The sequence below is a fragment of the Microchirus variegatus genome, assembly GCF_963457635.1.
Source record: "Microchirus variegatus genome assembly, chromosome: 9".
Classification (NCBI taxonomy): Eukaryota; Metazoa; Chordata; class Actinopteri; order Pleuronectiformes; family Soleidae; genus Microchirus; species Microchirus variegatus.
The window spans coordinates 17482493-17499625 of record NC_139810.1 but is presented as its reverse complement, the minus strand read 5'-3'; the positions used below and the strand labels follow the sequence as shown (position 1 = coordinate 17499625).

General features: G+C 40.2%; 1 protein-coding gene across 1 annotated transcript; it reads left to right on the top strand.

The window, feature by feature from the left end:
* Window positions 1-2339: 2339 nt before the first annotated feature.
* On the top strand, window positions 2340-16404 carry l3mbtl1 (L3MBTL histone methyl-lysine binding protein 1; the record flags this gene model as incomplete). Its single annotated transcript, XM_083895450.1, has 21 exons — window positions 2340-2583; window positions 3116-3297; window positions 4429-4558; window positions 5374-5536; window positions 6527-6665; window positions 7415-7463; window positions 8111-8199; window positions 8584-8688; window positions 8847-8982; window positions 9596-9687; window positions 9772-9923; window positions 10551-10627; window positions 10869-10954; window positions 11287-11397; window positions 11624-11765; window positions 12636-12741; window positions 13662-13850; window positions 13949-13998; window positions 15482-15636; window positions 15717-15779; window positions 16270-16404. The coding sequence occupies 21 exons, from the start codon at window positions 2340-2342 to the stop codon at window positions 16402-16404; spliced, it is 2595 nt and encodes an 864-aa protein (XP_083751576.1).
* Between the last annotated feature and the right edge of the window lie 729 nt (window positions 16405-17133).

The following is a 17133-nucleotide window of genomic DNA, read 5'->3' as shown; positions in this document are numbered from 1 at the left end:
GCAGTATCGATATGACCTATATATCCTTTATATAGTAAATGCTCTTTCATAAACTACCCATTTTGTGGCAGAAGATATCAGGCGTTATAATGCCAGGTATACGTTAATGTTTAGTGGGACTTGTCAGCCATCGCTGTTGATTGGTCTCTGTCATCGATGGAGCGGCATGTTATTATTGCATTTCGGTTTTAGTGGCTGTGGATCGGTTGCGTTTCGGTGTTGAACGCCGTGAACAGCGGTGACTGGACTGTGGTCTCTGCGCATGCGCAGTTGAAGAGCTGGAGCCGCAGGAGATCAGAGCTGGTAAGACAAATTTCAGTTCGAAAATAATCTGCAGCCTTCAACTAATTTCACATTTGTCATTTTCCTCCCGCTGTGGCGTCTTCGTTAGCCCCATACATTACAAACTGGCGAGTGTCTGTACGTGTTTTCGTGAGGTGAAGCGTTTTCGACGCTGTGAATTTAACCAACCACAAAGCTTTTCGTCCTAAAATATATATATTTATTTGCTAATAGCGCGCGATTAATTAACCTAATCGAAATAAATGTTTCCTAATGGAAGAAGAAACACGGCAGAGTTCACTGAAAAAGATAACAAGCTTAATGTGGTGTTGAGGTGGAAATGTTGCTTTATCAGTGGAGATGTTGGCGGAATGAATGGGTGACAATGTTCATTTTTCTCTAAATGGGGGTTTTCACAGGAGCTTTTTACTCATTTTAGTTTTTGGCTGCTCCGCCATTTTAACTGAAATGCTGTGTTTTGATGCGTATGAGCTGTTGTCACATTATTTTATATCGTAGGTGATAAGAAGTCACACGGGGTCATGGCTGTTGATGGAGAAAGACGTCTCTGCACTGCCATTTTTTGTTTAAAATGGTGCTCTTCAAATTTGTATAATTTTTAAATTTGTTTTATTTTTTATTTTTTTCCTTTCTTTTCTATGTCGGGAGAAATCTGGGAAATGTCTCTCATGAGGTTTTACATTTTGACTGTGGGTCTTCTTACTTTTGTGTGTCCAGGAGCCATTTTGGGGGGGTAAATGGAAGGCTGTGAATATAAATGTAGATAAACGTATATGAAGCTTATGGAATAAGATTACCTGTATAGTCCAAATCACCAAAATATACTCAGATCTCCTTTTTTTCCTTGTTATTTCCTCCCCTTCTCTATGTCCTCCCACACACATGACAACATTCTAACAGTACAATTCCAAGTGTAGAAAATGGCATGAAGAAAATCAAGGTTAGACAAATAATAAAATGCAGGACATAATATCTACATTAACTTCCTAAATTATGTCAGTTTTATTTAATTCACACCGTAGATCCCTACAATGACTAAGTACTGACTAAGGGATTTTGACAGGCCACTTTTATAACAGAATAAAGTAGTTTAAGTATAAGTTAGATTCAGAAAGGCGAAATAGCATTGGACTTGTGTTTTAAAGTGTCATACATATGAATAGAGGTATATGCTACCTACATACCAACATTTAGCAAAACATGAAAAAGTGTTTTGTATTCATAAATAGAATAAATGCAACTATTTGTGACCCCTCCACTCCATTTCACTACAACAGTACAATCACATGTATGTCATCCAATTATTCTGTTAGATTAGTTAAAAAATACAACTACAGCCTCTTTATCTGCTATACTTTTGTTTGGGCATATAAAAACTCACATGCCACAATTGTCACTAAAATCAAATCATTTCTTCCTTTGTCTGAGATTCAAGAGGGTTTTATTGCCATACCAGTTTATTAATAATATCGATAAAGGTAAAAGATAATTGAGTTATATATATATATACACCTAAACACATAGAACAGATTATACTTTTTTTTTTTAAATATTCAAGTTAGTACCGCACAGTATTGTACAGTGGTGCACATTGTGGTCGGCTGTTCTAAGTGGGATTATCATAACCTACATCCCCAGAAAAATTCATCCAAATCCACTTTTTGATGTATTCTGCCCACAGGCAAACAGTTAGACAAACCTCTGCCTAGGAGGTAACTTGAGATTCAAGTTATGTCCATTTTAGCCATTTTTCAGCTTTTCTATCCTTAAATTACAAATTGCCCTTGTGTGATGTACGACCTATTACATCCTCTATATGTTGGCTCCTGGTTTTGGTATATAAATCTCCACAAAACATTATCTTGGTAAGAAAACCAAAACCTTAGTGAAAGCAATAGGAAGGATTCCTCTTCCAAGATGCTTGTAGATAGGACGTAAAACTGTCAGTTGCTTATGCTCTCATTGCTTCATATTATTTCTCATACTTGTTGGTTATCAGCGCTCCAGAGTACAGAACTGAGAAGGCTGTGGACATTATGAGCGCCAACGTGAACATGGAGACTCCACCTAAAGAAGATTGCAGATCTTTGGAACCATCCTCGACAATTAGTGAGGCCATCCTCATCTGTGGGAGTGATGGTGTGGCTAAAAAGGTCCGACCCCAGCCTCAACCTCAGCCTCATCCTCAGCCTCAACCTCAGCCTCATCCTCAGCCTCATCCTCAGCCTCAACCTCAGCCTCATCCTCAGCCTCATCCCACCACAACTCTCCTTCTCCCAGGTAAGCACATGTGTGAGGGTGGTAGACCACACTTTAGGATCAAGTCTCACATTCAGATAGTATAACCTTTATATGACCAATATGCTGCCCACTAATGAAACCAATTCATCAGAAGTTTAAATTCACACGATTCTTTTGCTTGTCTGGAAATGCCACTGAGCGACACTGAAACAAAACACTTATTTTGAGAAAAACAAGAGAGTCGTGTGGAGCTGATATAGTTAATCAGCATGGAATTAGCTAATTTCACTGGTTTGAATGTAATGGATATCTGGTAATTAGAGTACATCTCAAAACTATTGAAATCCCATATTACAAAAAGAAACATTTATGAAACATGTTTGATCATTTGACTTTTCCCCCCTTGTGTCCCATAAAGGAAACTACATTTGAAAACATCTGAAAAAAAACATCAAATTAAACCCAGAAAACTAAATGATACAATCAAATAAAAAATGCCTTTAATGAGTTGTGCTGTCTTGGGTGTGCTTGGACAGATTGATACTAAATCTGAATGTCTCCTCAGCTCCAGTTCCCAGCCATCAAAAGGTTGAGGTGACTCAAGCTGTTGCCATGGGAGACCCAGGTAAAGGAGCCAGAGCCAATCAGGCAACTGCGCACACCCTGACAGCACAGGTGGGCGGGGCTTGTAGCATTGTCCACGTCTTAGAGTGGAAGGAGGGAATGGCTATCCTGCCCAGCAGCAATCTCAAGGTAAATTTGTCTTTCTGTTGTTGCAAACATTAAACAATAATTTGTTCCAGTACATCTACAACTAGGTGTCACCTCCACTCCTCACAGGATCTCATTCAGACAAGATAACAAGATATATTCCCACTTGCTTGCTTCTTAAAGAGCTGTAAAGATTGTAGCTCACTTCATAGATTCTCATTGATCTCATTCCCACTGCAATTAGATTAACTCTCATCACAAACCTCTGTTCACAAGAACCATCTGCAGCAAGGGAAATTCAACAAGGTGCACGTCAGCAAAATGGCAAATGTTCATGATTTTCACTGGTTCAAGGGAAAATCATCAACTAGAGTGTGCAAACTTTAAACCAATCCAGTCAATAAAAATAAATATGCTAAATTATATGAATAAATTAATTATAATTAGGGCATTAATGGCATTCTCCCCACCTGGACTGCAAAGAAAAGTTAAAATGGTTGCTTTGAAAACTTGTTCCATGTGTCCATATTGTTCCTTTTATGCTCCTTAAAGTGACAATGATCAAACTCACTGAATATTTATGGGTCATCACTGGTACCGCATGTGATGTAACAGTTGTGTTGTTGTGGCTTTCAAAGTAGATTGTTTTCTTGTTTATCATAACTGACAAGTCATTGAAGTAAAAATGCTTACAGCAACGCAAATGACTGGAGCTTTATGCTCCACATGCATGACGGTGGTGGTGCTGATTTGAATCAGCGTTTAGTTCATAAAACAAAGTTCTGAAAACACTTTATAACTCATTCAAAACATTCAGCTGTCCAGGGAGGTTTTGGCCAAATAACAGTACTTTTCTGATGTGTGAATATTAATAAAATAATATATTTTTAAAAATTGTATTGATGAGCATGTGAATAATTTTAATAGGTTTAGTGCACACTTATTTTGCCACAACAGCAGCAGCACTGCACATTGAATAAATACAAGGAAGAGGCTGAATAAAACATGCAGACACATTTTGACAGATGGACTCATCAATGTGTGTGTGTGTGTGTGTGTGTGTGTGTGTGTGTGTGTGTGTGTGTGTGTGTGTGTGTGCGTGTGCGTGTGTGCGTGTGTGTGCGCGCGTGCGTGTGCGCGTGCATGCTTGTGTGCGTGCATGCGTGCGTGTAGTTCTGTGTAAGTGACGTGGGAACACTGAGCACACTGATCACCCCTGGGACGACCAGCAGCACCACGGAATTAGCAGCAGGGACTTCTGGGAGATCTGCTGATGCAGAAGGTGCTGCAGCAGACAAGCCAGGTAGACGCATAGTTACTGAACACAAGATACAACAGCATTTGCACACACAACGCTGAGAAGTTTTAATGCCTGACACAAAAGTGAATATCTTTGCATCATACTTTCTTAAAGGAATACTTAACCGATTTGCATTTAGCAAGTATTACCAGAATAGGGGTAGTAGTTTGAAAAATTGTGCTTTGAGTTGAGAAATATCTTCATTCTCATTTTTGTTATGTGCCCACTAGTGACTCTTGGTCACTTGGTCCGAGCTTTGGTCCGAGGCCTGAAACAGCAATGCTTATTCCGCACTTTTTAGACCCACTCTTAGGGGATGGGACCTCATTCCCAGAATGTAGTGTCTGCCATCTTTGCTAACAGTTACGCTAACAGGACCAAGTGTCACTGCTGGGCATGTAACAAGAAAGAGAATTAAGATATTTCTCATCTCAGGGGAAACTGAGGTTGGGAAAGCACAATTTTTCAAAAATACTACCCCTATTCTTATATTACAAAGCTAAATGCAAATTGGTGAAGTAATCCTTTAACAGTGTAGCACGCATTGATCTCACCTATTACAAAACATATTTGATTTATTAAGTTTTGTATTGTAGGGATAAAACAAAACTGGAGTGCGGCTGCAGGTTTCTGATTTAAAAAAAAAAAAGTCAAGGTTAGAGTTTTGGAGAACCCAAATTTAGAAGAAAAGTTACTACGAGTAATTAAAGGGTTGCAAAAATAGTCAGCAAAAGCAATTGTTTCTGATGTTGATACCTATGTGTCATCAGTCTCCTCCTGTAGCTTTTTAGTTGACTTGTCTGTTCTGTATGTGTCAGATGTGTTGCCTCCTGTCAGCTCGGTGAGAGCTGGAGTTTTGGAGCCAGCGCGGTTTGTGCCGGTCAAACTGGAAGCTCAGGTTGGACCAGGACAACATAACCATGACCCCAGAGCTCACAGGAGCTACGGAGACGAGCTACACAGAGAACCCATGATTGACAGGTGTGTTCATAAGGGCTGTCTCTTTGTTATACTTTCTAATGCATCTCGACATGAACTGATCAAACCTTTTTACCACACTATATATAATAAAAGTAACTTATTGTATTTTAATGCTCATACACATTGTATGGTCATCACGTCACCCATAAGAATCATAAGATTGCAATTTGACTGGCGCTCATCTCCTGCTACCAATCTCTTATTGAATGATACTAGCTTCCAATCACACTGGTGTCAACACATATGTGTCATACTTGATTGTCTATTTTGCCTTCAGTGGGAGCATAATTTAAAAATTGACCATTTCTGTTGAAGAAGACCTGAAACTAGCGATTGAGATTGTTAACTCATCAGGAAAATGTTTACTGATCTGATTAAGTCAACTCATTTTCCCATAGACTTTGTTCTAAGCAAATGTATTTAAGCAACCAGCAGACTCGCCCCCTGGTGGCTGTTCAGTATATTCTTATTTTTGGTGGGCCTCATGATCAAACAGTAAGTTTTAACACAAAGTTTATGCTTTGTTCCAGTAATAGCATTTGTCCAATCAGCCAAGAAAATAATATCTCAGGAATGTATCAATGGAAGATTTTTGGGGGGGCAAATTTGTCACAAACATTCACTTGGACTCCAAGGTTAACTGACTGGTGAATTCAAGGTCATGGTGACTTCACAAAACACAATTCTGGTATTAATTCACAAATGACTGTACAGACAACAGCATATATCTTCAGAAAAATGTCTATATTGATTTAAAAACTTAAATGAAAATGATGGGTCTAAAAGTCAAAAAGGCCAATAATATTTTTTGGACACTTATCTACATCATAACTTGCTCCAATGTGGTATGTAAATGTATTCCGTGAAATTGATCCTGGACAAATGTGGAAAATGAATCATACTATGGAGTTAATTCACAACTGAGAGTGTAAGGTGGAAATAAGTGTGGAAATAATTAAAAACACTGCATCTGCCATTACTGTACCTTAGGAGGATCATTGGGGTCGAAAAGGTGCCAGCAGGTGGGAGGATTTCTTCCCTTAACCCTGATCACCTAAAACCAATGAGGAAGAGGAAGCGGAAGGAGTATCTGAGTCCATCTGAGGAAGACTCCGATATGGATGGCACGGTGGGACAATAAATTATATCTCATTTGACACGTTTGGACGACCAAGAGATGTTCTCATGGTTTTAAGTGAATTTGCATGATTATGACATCTGAAGACTTCTTGATGTTTTTATTTGCCCCTGTTTGTTTTTTTTGTGAACAGAATTGATATAACATTGTTTGATTGCTGAATCCTTCATTTTAAAACAGAGCCCATGTCTAACAATACTATCAGACCTGCCTGAGGGAGTGTTTGTGTGTATACAGTAGCAGTGAAGGGATGGGGGGGTGGGAAACATTTGTCAAACTATTGGAACAACTTTTTTTTTGAGCAGCAGAATTCACTTTTAATTTGTGCTTTGTGTTTTCAGTCATATTCTAACCCGTCATCTCGCTTTACTCGCACAATAATGCCTCCATCTGTGTTGGCATAAAACAAATCACTTCCAGTTTGCAGCACATCAACATCACTAGATGACACACAATCTAAACACTTATAATCAGAGTTGTATGAAGCTGACAGACTTAATCAGCATTGTGTGAACTCATCACACAATGGTTTAAATCCAGGGATAGACATTTTTTTATATTCAAATGTCATTCAAACGCACTACGATTTTTCACTATTAAACATTACATGGCGGATAAATTTGACTGAGGTCAAATAGTCCTCACAAATAAGTGTTTGTTTTCTTATTGGAAATCTGGTGTACTTCAGTGTCTTTTTACACATAACATTCATGTAAGTATTTATTCCATGTTTGTTTTAGGATGAGAAAATGGATGACTCTAAATCTGATAGCAGACACATCAGAGGAGGTAGGAAAAATATATATTTTTACATGTCTTTCTGTTGGTTTCATTTAATCTCTTTCATTCTTCTCTTCCTGATTTCCCTTTGCATACAGTGGGTGACACTTTAACAATTCATGATAACATGTATTTAACCTTCATTTAAAAAAACAAACAAACAAACAAAAAACCTTCAGGAATCCATTAGAAACTCTCATTTTCATTTTTTCATTTTCATCATGCAAAACAAATAAAACACTATTTATATAAACAAAAACAAAAACCTCAATCATGCAAAAGAACATACTGTATCATTTGAAATCATTGCAGGCACATGAACTTCTGTCTCTGACACTATCAAAAGTGTGTTTCATATTTTATAAGGCAGCTGTACTGAATATGTTGAGTCAGTCTTTTTCATCTCCCACAGATGGAACATACACTGGAATGGAGGAAGGAAATTATACTATACTGCACCTGCACTAGAATATTTTACTTTAATATTTATAAGCAGCAGTCTCAACATAAGCTGCTTAGGTTTCTTTCTTCTCCTGACTTTCTTTAATCATCTATTCCACAGTTCGATTCCTCTCCCTAAGCTTCGTTCCAGTAATATCATGCTTTAATACAGGTTGTGTGCGTGTGTAATGAATGAATTTATGTTTTTGGTGAAGCTGGAGACAGTAAGACAGAGCAGTGGACATGGACTCTGTATCTGGAGGAAACCAAAGCGATTGCTGGCCCCAACAAGCTTTTCCAAGAGGTATGTTAGAGTTTGTTTCTCGTGCGCTCATGATTTTCTTTACTACTTCTTTTACTACCATTGCGGGCAGGGAGGATTATGATGGCATCAGTGAAAAAAAGTAGTTCATCATTGTCAAGAAAGAAGATGAGGAATGTAAATTTAGTCTGTATATTGAGGGTGTTTTTAATAGTGGTTTGGTTCTTAAGAAATTAAATTTTTGCAACCCAAGCATTTCCCCAAAGACACTTTTTGTTCCAGGAAAAAAAGAAAGTCAATTTGCTATCTTCCCTCTGTTATTGGCCCTGATTCAATTTCCTCACACTGATGATTTTTGTTTCACTTAATTTTATTTCAGTCTCTGCTATGCTCTGAAGTGTTTGCTCTTTAATCCCGTGTGTCCAGTCCCAGAGAGTGCCGACAGTGAAGAACGGCTTTAAACAGGGGATGAAGCTAGAAGGCATCGACCCGCAACATCCATCCATGTACTTCGTCCTCACTGTGGCTGAGGTGAGCCAGGCGTCCATTAACTCGGTCGATGGCTCTTAATGTCCAGGGGGATTTGTTACTCTCCACTCTCAGACTGCTTGGGATGCAGGAAGAGTTCAGCCCGGTGTCACCTTCTCCAGCCTTCTTTTTCTCATGACGTGTATCATGTCATTGTCCAGGTGTGTGGCTACCGTCTGCGGCTCCACTTTGATGGATACTCTGACTGCCATGATTTCTGGGTGAACGCCAACTCTCCTGACATCCACCCAGCAGGCTGGTGTGAGAGCACAGAGCACAAACTGCACACTCCCAAAGGTCAGAGGTGACAACACTCATAAAAGACCACAAAGAACACCTTTCCCCTTCACAGTATGAAACGTCTCCTTTAAAAGAATAGTTTGAAACCTTTGGCAAATGCACACAGTCATATTTCTACACAAGAAGATCAATACCATTATGTAAAGTGTTGTGCTACAGGGGGCATGTGCAGTTCACACGGACTCAAACTCACAGTCTGAGTGCTCGCTGTTGTCGATGTAGAGAATCTGCACAGATCCACAGTGGAAAAGGGAAATGTACAACACATGGACTCTAGCAGACCTCTGCAGACACATGAACAGGGAAAGTATAGCCCTGAAGAGCTAGCATGGCTTTGTGGAAAGCTAACAGAACTGGGCGACGCAGGACGTAAACAATAACAATAACAGATAATGTATGAGTTATTTTTGTTTTTGTTTTTAACCTCTGGTCTGGACAGTCTTTTGCAATTTCCTCCTGTTTTCAGTCCTAATACCACACTCAATCAAGTGTAATACGTTTACAGTAAAGCTATGAGAGTTGTCTCAGTCTTTAAACTAACCCCAGTTATGAAAGCGAATGTGCAGTTTTCACAGAATATGAATCAAGTTAATGTTCTGTTTTCCTGTAGGTTGTAAAGAGGAGGAGTTCACCTGGACCAACTACCTGAGAATGACTAAAGCACAAGTGGCTCCCAAAGAACTGTTCTTCAGTCCTGGCAGGGTAACTGCTGCTAAACTGTATACGATCCTGTATTATCTACAAGCATAAATGCATTATTTCCTAATATTTTTACTTTCTCTTTAGATCGACGTGAAGTGTGGTTTTGATATTGGAATGAAACTGGAGGCTGTCGACCGCATGAACCCATCCCTTATCTGTGTAGCAACTGTCACGGACGTGGTGGACAATCGTTTTCTGGTTCACTTTGACAACTGGGATGACACATATGACTACTGGTGACTCTTTTGATTTTGTGTGATATTGAAACGTCCTAATTCATGTGATAGTGAGCAGCTTTGGAGAAACGGAGGCTGCAGACTGAGAACACCGACAAAATCTGTGGCTGTCTTGTATTTCTATAACTTTCTATAGCTATCTTTTAACTTAAAGCCCTAAAACAGGGTACATCTGTATACATATAGGGTTTGTCTGTATTAAAAACAGCTCCTTGGTCTTGCAGGATGTCGTGTTATGTTGCTTTCAGATCTGTACCGAAATCCAAACATTTTCCAGAGATTCTCCAGGGGCTGTGAATGCAATTGTCCATAACCCTAGTCAAATGGATAATGTCCAAGTGAGCTCACGTTAGAACTCGCCCTTCCCACTACCCACTGTGTTCATCATATATGAACGACAATGTCCGCACACTTATCTGTACACAGTTCTCCAGACATTGTCAGCACAGGAAAGGCTTTAGTGAGTGTATAAGTAGGTCAGCAGTTTTTGTGCAGCCTCCTGATTTCTTTGTTTTTTGCTTTTTGTTATCAGCTGTGTTATGTAGTCTTTACCAATTTTTCTGTAAATGTTCAGATTATTTTTTCAGGACACCTAATGATGTTTTGGTTTGCTGTCAAAATCTACAGGTGTGATTCCAGCAGTCCGTACATTCATCCCATTGGTTGGTGTCAGGAGAGGAACCTGCCTCTAACGCCACCCCAAGGTGATCAAAATGTTTGCTTTTAATCATGTTCATTGCCCATTTAAAAAACAAGCTTGTCCAGTTGTCCATGTTTGTGATATTTACCTGACATTGCTGTCATCTCTTTTAAACTGTATTTAAAAAGATAAATTGAATTATATGCAAGCTGCAAAGGAGTCATGTGAAAGTGTGCATTGTGGTAGTTATGGGAGTAATGAATATGTTTGTATTCACAGTGAAATTATTTAATTTCCTGCACCAGATTACCCAGACAAAGGCCGGTTCTCCTGGTCTCTCTACTTGGAGGAGACGGGTTCCAAGGAAGTGGCCGCTGATGCCTTTAAAGTGGTGAGAACAAATGCACTATGTATTTTATTTTGCAGTAGATTTATTATATTTCATTGTTACTGTTTTTGTCACATACGGTGATGCATGATTTGTCAATTACTGTTCTTACACTATATCATACATGTCAGTTAGGAGTGCTGTGTTAGAAACAGTTTGAGTGTGAGTAGCAGGTTTAAAAACACATCAAGATGCCGACCATGCGTACATTACATACAAGTACATGTTTCTTCAGTTTCTGTGTGCTCAACCATAACACACATAAAGAAATACACAACATGCCCATCGAAAAACATAAAGCAATATAAATGTTGTTTTCCTCTCATTGTCGACAGCGTGCGGCCCACAGCTTCCAGCCACAGATGAAACTGGAGGCTGTGGATAAGAGAAGTCCAGGTCTGATCAGAGTGGCCACAGTAGAGGAAGTTGAAACTCACCGCATTAAGGTAATAGTGTGTGTGTGTGTGTGTGTGTGTGTGTGTGTGTGTGTGTGTGTGTGTGTGTGTGTGTGTGTGTGTGTGCTAATTGTCTGAGGTTATGAATTTTATGATTATGCACTGTTGTTTAAAACAATCCTCCAGCTCACTCATGTCCATTATCACTTTAACTGAATGCACTTGTCGTCTGCGGCTTTATTGCTAATGGTTTTGTTGTGCTTACTTCCTGCTTCAGGTCCATTATGATGGGTGGAGTCACGTCTATGATGAGTGGATGGACTCGGATCACCCAGACATACATCCAGCAGGCTGGTGTGAAGCCACCGGTCACCCACTAAAAGTTCCCCCTCGTGATCCCAAAACACAGCCGCCACACGGTAGCAACTCTAGTACTTTAAACTACAATGAGAGCTCAGTGTGAAGGAGTTAGCGGCATCTGATGGAGCAGTTACACATGACAACTGAACACTCCTCAACTCACCCTCCACCCACTCAATGATGTAAATGTGAAATAACACATTACACAATAGTTCTTATGCCACTGCACGACTCGACTCACTTCGGCACGCCACGGCACGTTTTTTTGCTTTCCCATTAGCGATAGTAACTGGTACTTAGCGTGCTGAGCCGACACCACGTGTGACGGCGTCAGACTGCTAGCCACTGATTGGTCAGAGTGCCGTCACAGAGGTATGAGCAACCGAACAATAACCGAAGCGTAACAGGGACCATGTAATGGAAAAACGCCTGTCTGTTTTGCAAGACATCCTAAAGTGTTTTGTCTTTTTATCTTTTATTGTAGCTTTACATGTCCTGACTGCATCCAGGAAACTTGGAGCTTTGTGCTGCAAACAGGTTGGCACATACAGGCACGTAGTGAGGCACTTGTTTAGGCACTCTATCGTGATTGAAATTCAATATTTTTGCTTTACTCGCGCTGTGTGCTTCTTCTGCCTTGCCTGCTCATTTGTAACTGTAAAATGCGTTACTGTACAGCGCAGGAATGTCAACACGGACACAAATACTGAAAAACAACTGTCTTTCTGTATTTTATTCAGTATTTTATTTTATTTTTTTAATTTATTTAAAAGTTGCACATTACAGCTTTAATAAAAACATAATTAAGAATGAATGCAGATTCCCCTAAATCCTACACACTGGACCTAACTCTGTGGTTTATTGAAAGCTGTTCACGTGCTGTGTGCAAACACATGAGGCTTCATCTTTGTGTATTTGTGTGTCTACAGGAGTGAGGGAACCTCCTCCTACCAGCCAGTCCACCTACTCTCCCTCCTCTGTTCCCTGCAAACCCATCAGCCACCCCAGAGCCAACAAGTACAGCTTCCACAACAGGTTTGATTGAATAGATGTTGTAGTTACCTGAGTGCAGAGTAGATAGTTCTGTGTTTTTGAAATGGTTGTGTATAAGGTGCTCACACAGAGTCAGTTGGTAGACAGTGCTCCGTGCACTGCCAGTTTGAGGGGAGAGATGGGAGAACCAGTACATGAGTTAAACATGATTTGGATGTGAGGAACAACAGAAGAAACATGGTGTAGATAGTCCAAATGAAAAAAACTGAATGCTATATTTTCAATGCTTGCTCTGATTTACCATGATGTCAGACACCCATGGCATGTCTGCCACATCTGAACACAGCTTCTGTATTGCTGTGTACAGGTATATGTTGAAAATGTATTGTGCCTAAGAAAAGGGCCATCTGAAATTATAATGTATTGGACTTCATACGTAAATCATGTTGTGGTTTTCCAGTCTCCCCCTCAAAATGGGCAATGTACAGAACACGGTCTACTGTTTATAATGCAAGAGGGTTAAATGAAGATATATAGATAAATACTTTTATTGTCCGACAAATGTCTTGCATCTTTTTGCCCTAGCAGCTCCATTTGCATAAGAAAAGCATGCAGAACCCCAATTCTGTGGTCTGATGGTTATAATTCATATTCAGCATTTAAAACATGATGAGCATCACAGATAATGTTGTCTTAGTATGTTATTTTTGTAGGCTGATTCATGGAGATTCTATAAACATTGACCTACAATCTATTTTTGTGCTCCCCCAAAGGAGGAAATAGGAGAACATAATGATGTACATACAAGATGATACCTGCTTGATTTTTATTATATATAAAAAAGGAGGTATACCATATAATGCCATAAAATTTTTGACCTAAGGGTTATGTGATTATGATGCTTTTTAAAATGCACTAAAGCCAGATTCCCTCTTGTCTATGGACGCCTGTCTGTGAAACAGGAAGTGTCCAACTCCAGGTTGTGATGGTTCAGGTCACGTGACAGGTCGTTTCACTGCTCATCACTGCATATCTGGCTGCCCGCTGGCTGAGCGTAACCAGGGCAGACTGAAGGCCGAGCTGTCAGACTCCGAGTGCAAGAGGAACCTCTTCTTTGGCCAAAGGACAAAGAAGACTCATTACCGTGGCAGGTAAAGGTGTGTGTGTGTGTGTGTGCGTGTGCGTGTGTGTGTTGGCGTACTTGTGTGTGTATGCTTGATTTTGACTCACACTTTTCATGTATTTTCAGGATTGGTCGTCCTCCCAAATACCGGAAGAACCAGCAGAGAGACTACCAGAGTGAGTTTTCACACCCTGCTTTGACAGATTTTCGGAGACATAAACAGCTGCTTGTTTGTTCACTGGTGACCCTGGTTCATCTCCTCGCACTACAATGATGACTCGAGCACCCCCACTTAAAATCGTTTTGTATCTGTGAGGCTTGTGAACTTCAGAGAAAGAAGCTGAAAACTCTGGATGTTTTAATGGTAGACTGGCAGCATGTGGAGAGAGAGAGAAAGAGAATACAGCCGCTGTGGTGATGAAGACATTATCTGGAACTGACACAAATCTCTTTTTAATGAGATAACTGATACTACTTTATGTTTTGTAAAATCATCAGTAAAATCATCCATCTTCTCCCGCTTTATCCTCCACATGAGGGTCGGGGGGTCGGGGGGGGGGGGGGGGGGGTGCTGCGCCAATCTCAGCTCACATAGGGTTACCCTAACCCTGGTAGGTGGTACACCCTGGACAGTTCACCAGTCCATCACCGAGACAAACAGCCATTCACTCTCACATTCACACCAACAGGCAATTTAGAGACAAATCTATCTATATAGCATGTCTTTGGACTGTGGGAGAACACATCCAAACACGCCAGCCCACAGGCTGTGGGTTGACTTGTGCATCACCTTTGGGCTCCATCTCTCCCTGATGCAAACGTCCTGCGACAATCAGAAAAGCATTTTTGTTGTTATATAGAGAAAGGAATAATGTTACAGTATAACAAGAAAACTGTCTTGAATTAATGAGAAACTATTTCAATATGTTTTTCCCGTGGCAGTTTTTACACTCCCGTAAATTTATGTTCTGGAGGTTAAGACATGATTTTATTAAGTAGCTGCAGGTGAATTAGTCTGCCAAGCCTGCAGCCTTATCACTGTGATGAACACAAAGCAATGCTTGAATAAACTCATTGTCTGCTTGTTGGACAAAGTTATTTAATTCTCAAATTTCTTGGGAGCTCATTTAATATGGTTTTAAATTCCATTTTACATCTGCTTAAACTTGAGATGAGGAAAAACAGAAAAAGAGCACCTCATGGAACAACATTCATCTTCCACTGTCTGTGGTCCCATAATGAACTTGGTTGCAGGGACACCACAGTAAACACTAGTAGTAGTGTAGTTAGGAAAACAATGAACTCATACATATGTGGTTGCAACATTTTTTTACCCTTACATCACATTAAATATAATTTATTGATGTATTTCATCCATATTATGGCATTGCCTGAGAATAAGTTCAGTGTATCAAGGACTCCGACTTATACTTATCTTACATTAAAGAGCTTATTATTGGTGATAGTGGGACATTATTCAGCCATGTGCAGCTTTGAATGTTATAGCTTAGTAACAGATATCCAAAGACTGCATTTATTTCATTGCTTTCATATTTTCCCTGCTGTGATTTGTCAGCCGTAAATTGTCCTTATCCGCTTTTTGGTGTGTGTGTGTGTGTGTGTATGTGTCAGCACATCACATGTTTGTGTGTGTTTCAGACATGTCGTCAGAGGCGTATCCTTCGCTGTTCATGTCAGCCCTGAGCGGTCAGTCGGACAGGACTCTGTCTCTGTGCTGGGAGCAACACTGTAAACTCCTGCCTGGCGTTCAGGGCATTCATGCCAACCAGGTGTCGTCATGGAGCGTTGAAGAGGTCAGCACATGTCGTTGCTTGTTTACTTCCTCCAATTATTCAGATTTCATTTTGATCACCGGGAATCCATCTTCCCGCAGGTTTTCAGGTTTGTCCAGAATCTAATCGGCTGTGAAGAACAGGCTCGTGTCTTCAAAGATGAGGTGAGACCAAGTGTGCAGTTGAAGCAGTGACAGTACTCAACAACAGGTTACATTCTGTCAGTGTTGCTGTGCAAAAAATTATTTCTATAATGTGTTTACATAAGTTGCAAAAATGAATATTCCATTCCATCCATGAAAATATCATGAAAATGAAGAAAAACCATTAAAATGAGAAGGTGAGTCCAAACGTTTGACTGGTAGTGTATATATCTCGACATAATGCAAATAAGATCAGCAAACATTATGAACAAGGCAATCAGAGATGGCAGACTTCAACCCATTCACTCAACTAGCCTCTGGTGCCCTCTGCTGGCCATAGTGGCAAGTGCAAGGGTGGAAGTACAAACAAACAGAGCCACCAAAAACAATATTCCGTGGGGTGAAGTAACTGTGCTTTTTGTCTGTCCAGACAAAACTTAACATATGTGACCATGCCAAAGAAAAGGAACCATTAAAATATTCACCAAATAGTGCGCCTGTGTCTCTCCAGATGATTGACGGCGAGGCCTTTCTGCTGCTCACCCAGACCGACATTGTGAAAATCATGAGCATCAAGCTCGGCCCCGCCCTCAAGATCTCCAATGCCATTCTCATGTTTAAGAGCACAGACGAGGGACTGAAGTGATCCAGCCCTCACTCGCACTGGAGGCTGTGGAGCCGCCGATCATCTTGTGCCAAATTCATTCTCTTACAGGGAAAAAAGACCCTGACCCCTTTTTTATGTGTTTGGTGTCCTGTACCCATCAGAGAGGGGGGTGGGGGGTTGTTTGGGTCCACTTTGGGTAAAACGGGAGTAAAGGAGGGGAATTTAAGAAATGCTTCTATTATTGTGGACTAATGCAGGAATGTTGACAGTGGTGTCGGGTGTTGATAGTAAAAGGCAGAGGCAGGTGACGGGAACAGTAGATGTTTTACATTTTTGTGTATTTTTCAACTGGTGAATTTGGTTCAGTATCAGTTATATTACTATCAAATGACCAACTATCACTTGCTGCTGAGTCACCTGCCTCTGGTTGATTTTCAGCACATGTGGCACTGGCAGATACTCAGAAACGAATAATGTGGCCAGTTTAATGCAGTACTTGACGCTGGTCAGTGAGGCTCCCACAGGCTTCATGTTTTGTGCAATAAAAAGTAAAGAAGTACTGTATTCAGCAGCAACAGTTATTATCACATTTAATGTTATCAGACTAAGTCTAATAAGATGAGTGAAATAAGTATATTACATTGCTCAGACAAAGACAAAAAGCCTTGGCCTCAGCTTTGGTTTCCTGGTACTTTTTGGTCATTTGTCAAATTTACCACTCTGTTCTCTCGCTGTAATGTTATGATGAAAACTCCGGTGATAAAACTC